The 7,193-nt window shown below is 45.8% G+C and overlaps 1 protein-coding gene across 1 annotated transcript in view; it reads left to right on the forward strand.

Annotated features, from left to right (window-relative positions):
- The first annotated feature begins 5,532 nt into the window (after positions 1 to 5,532).
- GALC (galactosylceramidase) overlaps positions 5,533 to 7,193 on the forward strand; it is a 95,315-nt gene continuing 93,654 nt past the window's right edge. The window contains exon 1 of the mRNA XM_006839638.1: positions 5,533 to 5,727. Within this exon, the coding sequence (XP_006839701.1) occupies positions 5,533 to 5,727 (195 nt within the window). The remainder of the gene's footprint in view (positions 5,728 to 7,193) is intronic.

Here is a 7,193-nt window from a genome sequence, read left to right on the forward strand (position 1 = left end):
CTTAAGGATGTCGATACTGTTGTTGCTATGGAGCCACCTCTGACTCATGGTGGGTGACCTCATGTGTAACAGAAGGGTTTCTGTATCATCAAACAAGCTGTGATTTGTTTGAGCTCATGGTTGGGGCTAGTGTGTCAACTGACAGTGCCCTCCAACCTGAAGGACACGCCTTCCAGCACTAGATCAATGTTCTGTTCTCATCCATCAGGTTTTCATGGGTCAATTTTTGAAATTCAGGTCTTTCTTCCCAGTCTGTTTTGGTCTGCAGCCTGCTTACCATAGGTGATCCTGGGTCACCATAAGTGATCCTGGGGACAGAACTTCCCACATGAGAGTTACATGCAAGCCACCATAGAATATGTTGTTGTTGTTGTTGTTAAGTGCTGTAGAGTCAGTTCTGACTCATAGCAACCCTATATAGGGTTTCTGAGGAGTGGGTGGTGAGCTTGAACCACCAACCTTGCATTTCAAATGACTTTTCAGTTCAGTGCATTAACCCACAGCATCACACCAGATGAATTGAACTGACTATATCTGTGAGATGGGATGGTGAAAATTCAATATTATCAGCCAAAACAAGTCTAGGAGCGGACTGTGGGAAGAACATCAATTGCTCGTATGCAAATTCAGGCTGAAGAAAATTCAAACAAGTTCATGAGAGCCAAAAGAGGACCTTGAATATATCCCACCTGAATTTAGAGAACATTTCAAAAACAGATTTGATGAATTAGACACTAATGACTGAAAACGAGAAGAGGTCTGGGATAACAGCAAGAACATCATACAGGAATTATGCAAAATGTCATTTAAAAGACAAGAAAGAAAGAAATTCCCAGAATGGAGAGTCAGTAAAACAGAGGAAGTTCCTCCAGTCAGATGGACTGACACAGTGGTAGAAGCAATGGGCTCATAGGTAATAGGAACTGGGAGGACGGGAAGGACTGTGCAATGTGGTTCTTAAGGCTGCTATGAGTCGGAACTCATTCAATGGCATCTAACAACAATACAAACAACGACTTCCCACAGAGGAGAGAGTAATCTTTGCAATGAAACGATGAGTGTAAAATTGATGTTCTCCCATGTAAAGTATCACTCAATTCACAATAAAAAGAAAAAAAGTTCCATGGATTGCCAAAAAAACAAACAAATCTATGTTAGAAGAAGTACAGTCAGAATACTCCTTAGAAGCCAGGAATGGTGAGACTTTGTCTCACATACTTAAGACATATTATCAGGAGGAACCAGTCCCTGGAGAAGGACACCATGCTTGGTAAAGTGGAGGGTCGGCGACAAAGAGGAAAAGCCCCAAGGAGGTGGATTTGACACAGTGAAGGCAGCAATGGGCTCAAACGTAACAACAAATATGAGGGAGATGCAGGTATCAGCAGTGCTTCGCTCTGCTGTGCACAGGGTCGCTGTGAGCCAGAGATAGCTCAACATCACCTAACAACAAGAGGAGAAGGATCTCAGTAAAGGCTTGATTCTAAACCTTCTCCTACAAGGCCACTGCTAAGAAAGACAGTCCCTTCTAAGCAAGGGAGATGGAATGAAAAGTCTTATAAGTCATGTTCTAGAATTACCACCATGTACCAGCAGGTCTCTGAGTAATGGAAATGTTTGGCACTTGACTACTAGCCCAAACCAAAAGGTAGGTGGTTTGAACTCACTCATAGTGCCTTAGAAAAAAGATTTGGAGATCTGCTTTCCTAGAGATTGTAGCCAAGAAAACTGCACATGAGGGGTCCTTATGAGCTGTAATCTACTTGACTGCAGCAAATTTTGGAACTCTGGTTAACTTAGTTCTTGGATTCCAGGAAATGCATTTGTATGTCCTTGTTGAGAGTTTTCTTAATAGAATTAAACTTGAGCCAAAAGGTCAACAAAACAAAACACAAATAACAAATTCCATTGTATGAATTCTTTCTTCTCAACCATTTTCATTTTCTTTACGAAGAATACACAAAGCCCTGAGTAAACAGGCCCTCTTCATTTATTTAGAGAGCAGCTACTGGGCAGGCTGAGGCCATGATAAACAGTAGGTATTACAACCTAGTTCAAGATAGGCTGAGGCAATGGTAAACAGCAGATATCACTACCTAGTTCAAGAACAAAAGATACGTCAAAGCTCTTTATGCTGCTACTTTCAGAGCTGTTTCCATCTCCTCTTCTATAGAATTCCTTTTGTCCACCTTATGTGATCATTCAGTGATTCATTTATTTATTTAAGTTCAGTACGACTAATATTTTTGGGACAAGTACTGGACTAGTTCAAACCCACCAACTGCTCCTCGGAAACCCTATACAGAGTCACCGTGAGACTCGATGGCATTTAACAATAACAACCGGTGTGGCACTGTAGAATCAGCACTAGACTGTGAACCATTAGTTTGGCAGTTCAAATCTACCAGCTGCTCCTTGGAAATCCTATGCAGGGTCGCTATGAGTCAGACCTACTCAATTGCACGTAACAACACCACCACCACCATGGGTTGAGAGTTCTGGTGTAGCACTGTAGGATAAGTACTGATCTGCTAACTGTAAGGTCAGCTGTTCAAACCACCAGCCCCTCTTCAGAAACCGTATACAGGGTTGCTATGAGGTGGAACTGACTTTATGACACTTAACAACAACTGTGGGTTGGGGAGGCTAGTGGTTCTGTACTATAAGCACTTGATTATGAACCACAGGTTGGTGGTTTGAGTCCACCAGCCGCTCTGAGGGAGAAAGATAAGGCTTTCTGCTCTTGAAAAGATTTAAAGCCTTAAAAACCCTGTATAGGGTCGCTATGAGTTGGAAACAATTCGGTGGCACTTAACAACAACAACCATAAATTGGACACTGTGCTTGTGAAGTACAATGAGGAAACAGACTCGGTGTCTGCCCCTGAGGGTCTGAAAGCCAGATTCAGATGTCTAAAAGTAAAACCATTTTCTAAATGGAGACAGCAGATTGCTACTGAACTTACCGTAAATATCCATTCATAGACGGAATCGCATATTTTTCAAGACACCTTTTGATTTTGACCACATTTTTGACTTTAGAAAAAGGAGAGATTTTCGGAGTCTGATGCATCAGTATTGAGACCCTCAGAAATAGTAACTAATAAGAGGAAACCTCTCCTTATTTTAAAACTCATTTGGTATTTGAGAACCGGAACTCCAGCCCCAATGTCTTGTTTGTCTCACTGACCTTGAGGCCACAGATGCAGGGAAAGCCTAACACGTAAGCATTTGTTTGATAACTGCCCATTTCTTTAGCGCACATCTTAAACTACTGTCAACATCATGTTCAGCTGTCCATGGCTTCTTCAGCTTGTCTACCTTCGTGTTAGAAACTTTCTTGTCTAACAGACTTCCCAGTAGACACTAGACACTAGGAACAACGGAAATGTTTTGTCTGGTAAACAATTGTATTGGTATATGAACTAATAGGAACTAGTGGCGTTTGCTAAGGGTGAGGTTACCTATATGGTTACAGATTGTTTCCTCTTTTTCAGTTTGCATGTTATAGATAATTGTTGCCTGCCTTCCTGGGAACAAGGTACAGTGAATGCTTGGGTGCTGGTTTCAACTTCTTAATTTCACTTGTAAGGTATTTTCCTCGGTTCACCCATAGTTCAAACACTAGGTCGCCGTTCAAGTTCACCAGCTGCTCCTCAGAAACCCTATACAGGGTTGGAGCTGACTCCACAGAACGTAACAACAGGAACAACAACATAGTAGTCCTGATATGGCGCTGTGGGCTAATGTGCTGGACTACAAAGTCAGTTTGAACCACAAGGTCAGTGATTCAAGCTCACCAGCTGCTCCTCGGAAACCCTATACAGGGTCACTGTGGGTAGGAACCAACTCGATGACACTTAATAACAACAATATTTATAATGTAGAGTCATGGTAGCATAGTGCTTACATGTTTGACTGTGAACCTCAGGGTCAGCAGTTTGAATCCCAGTGGCTCCTCAGGAGAAAAATTAGGCTTTCTGCTCCCATAAAGATTTACAGTCTTAGAAACCCTATACAGGGTCACTATGAGCTACAACTGACTCCACAGCACACCACCACCTTCACCAAATATAAAGTGGTGTGATCCTGTAGGGTAAGCACTGGGCTGCTAACCACGAGGTCAGGGGTTCAAACCCATCAGCCACTTGGTGGAAACCCTATTCAGTGTGGCTATGAATTGGATCCAACTAGATGGCATATAATAACTAACAACCCAAGTCAGAACACTGTTGAAGCTGAATGGGGGATACTATTAATAATTCTGTTGAGACAGGGATCATAAACAGAGATTGTCCTAGGTACACTTGAATAAACCTGGTGTTATTTAAAAAGAGAGAAAAGCAGCATAGTAAGTGTCCACTAAGATCCTGGAAATGTCACAAGGTGGGAGAAAGCACTGGACCGCAAGGTTGGTTTGAGCCACAAGGGCGGCAGATCAAACTCACCAGCCGCTCCTTGGAAACCCTGTACAGGGTCGCTATAAGCCGGAAACGACTATACGGGCACAACAACAATTTATAGGACTGCCCAGGAATAGCTTTAGATTTTAGTATAGTTCTACTTGGAGTACTGGTGTGGCACTGGACTTCGAACCACAAAGTCGGCGGTTCAAACCTACCAGTTGCTCCTCGGAAACCCTGTACAAGATCCCTGTAAGTTGGAATTGACTCCATGGCACTTAACAACAATTCTATTTGTGGCCCTGAAACTGAAATTTAGGTCTGAGGTTAAGGAGTAAAATAGATTCCACATTAGGCCCTGCAGATAAAGCCCCTCGTGTACTATATATAGCCTCCGGATCTTGTCATTTCCTCTGTTGGCATTCAGGACTTCCTATGGCTTCTGCGGACAACCAATCCAGGGACTCTACCAATAGCAGCTTTGTGATCAGAAAAGTTTCTCCACAGCGTCTCAGTCTCCTCAATGAGCTCCAACACCAAGTGAATCGGGGATGGCAGGACAGTGCTGGACATAGCGAAACCCCTGGACATTTCACTACTTTCTACCAAAATTAAGGCTTATGTGTCTGGAATCACTTGAACGTGCAGTAGAAGGTCGCTTCTGAAGCTAAAAGTCCTGAATAACAATGCAGTTACCAGAATGGAGGGCGTTCTCAGCTAACTTCTGTCTGCCAAGTGCACTGTAACACGTTTAATTATCAATGTTCTTAGTGCCTACTATTCTTTCAACTCTTTTAACAGTATGTCCCCTACAGGCCTTCTCTTCTTGCCTTATTTTACGTAAGAGGAAACCTAGGCACAGAGAGAAGTGACTCGACCAAGGTGATACGGAGCTGGAGCTTGCTTAGGGTCTTCCAGCCCCCGTCCTCCATCTTGCTCCACCATCCACTGGCACGTGGGAGACCCGCCCAGATAATGTTCAGGTGAGTCACGAAAAGGCTCGCTCTGCGGCTGCGTAGGCGGCCCGTGGCCCGCACGCAAGATGGCGGCGTCAGCGGCCTCCTGCCATTCTCCATCATGGCGGCGGCCTGACCCGCCTCCCTGGGCGCCAGAGTCATGTGACCCACACAATGGCTGAGCGCCTACTAGAGGCTTCCCGGCAACGCGGAGTGAAAGCGATGACAGCTGCCGCGGGTTCGGCGGGCCGTGCCGCGGTGCCTTTGCTGCTGTGCGCGCTGCTGGCGCCCGGCGGCGCGTACGTGCTCGACGACTCCGACGGGCTGGGCCGGGAGTTCGATGGCATCGGCGCGGTCAGCGGCGGCGGGGTGAGCATCGGGCGTCGGGGATGCGCGGGGGGCGCTGGGAGCCGGTCCGGTCGCACCCCACAAGCCCCCGCGGCGCCACCCCGCCGTGGTCCTTCTCCCCGCTGTGGTGGGGGCGTGTCCGCTTGGGGTCTGGAGTCTGGCACTTGGTCCTTTAAGATGAACTTGAGGAGGACGAGGAGATCCAGTGACTAAGTGACGAGTCTAGATAGTGACCACACTGGGGCTCGAACTTCCACCTTAGGTACCAGGATTTCCTGGTCTCAGACACGGCACTGAGGGAGGTTCCCTCCAGAAACGGCCAGGGAACCTGGGGCATCACATCCCCGTGGGGTGCTTGCCTTCAGCCTATTTGGGGAGTGGGAGTGTCAGGGAGTCAGAAGCCCAAGGCCACTGGGACTCTTTCACAGGGTCAGGTGCTGGACTGATCTCTGCTGGGAGGCCCAGCCAGCCAACAGGTGCCCAAAGGTCTCTTTAGGGCGACCAGAGGCCTGGCAGGTAACTAGTGTTACCTGATAGTTGAGGCTGGTTGGGGTGAGGTGAGGGGAGGACTGTGTTGCCCAGGGAAGGCTCACCCCTGGGAGGGTCATTTGTCTTCAGGAGGGCTCCAGCCTCATTGATGCTGTGTTTGTGTACAGGGAGGTGACAACTTGGGGTTAACAGTTAAGACAGTGGTTTTAAGATGTGTAAGAAACCAACATCATCTTCTGGTACTTCACCGTGCTGGCTCTAACCTCGCTTCCACCTCTTCACCCTTTGTATTTCTGGAGTGGGCGTGAGCATTTACATTTTAACAAATACCCTATTGTTTCTAGCAGTAGGTTTTCTTTTCAAAAATAGTTTGCCATATGTGTTTATTTAAACATGCATGTGTATTTCTATGGACGTTAAAAAATATTTTTGCTTGCAAATTACTAAGCAGGTTGCAGACATCATGATTCCTCATCCTAAATACTTTATGCATGTCCTAAAAACAGGCATTTTACTGTAAAAGGCAACTGCGGTGTTGTTAAATATCCTCCAGTCGTTTCCAACTGACTCATGTTGTTGTTGTTAAGTGCCATTGAATCAGTTCTGACCCATAGCGACCTTGTATAGGGTTTCTGAGCAGCAGCTGGTGAGCTTGAACCATACCATACCATACCGTACCATACCGTAACATACCATACGCTGTGCAGTGTGGAGCATTAACCCACAGCACCACACCAGGACTCCATAGAGACCTTTTATAGGGTTTCATCGGAGTGTCTGGTGGATTTGAACCAACATCCTTGTGGTTAGCAGCCCTGTGCTTATCCTATAGTACCACACCAGGTCTCCAAACACAGCAATAGATAACACAAGCATTTCTTATCTGGCTCTTTCGATCTGTTGTATATCGGGCCTCTATGAGTTGGCACTGACTCGATGGCACCTAACAACAACAACAACAACAACAGAAAAGCTGCTAATTTTATTCAAAATTGTTA

The sequence above is a fragment of the Chrysochloris asiatica genome, unplaced genomic scaffold (genome assembly GCF_000296735.1).
Source record: "Chrysochloris asiatica unplaced genomic scaffold, ChrAsi1.0 scaffold00025, whole genome shotgun sequence".
Taxonomy (NCBI): Eukaryota; Metazoa; Chordata; class Mammalia; order Afrosoricida; family Chrysochloridae; genus Chrysochloris; species Chrysochloris asiatica.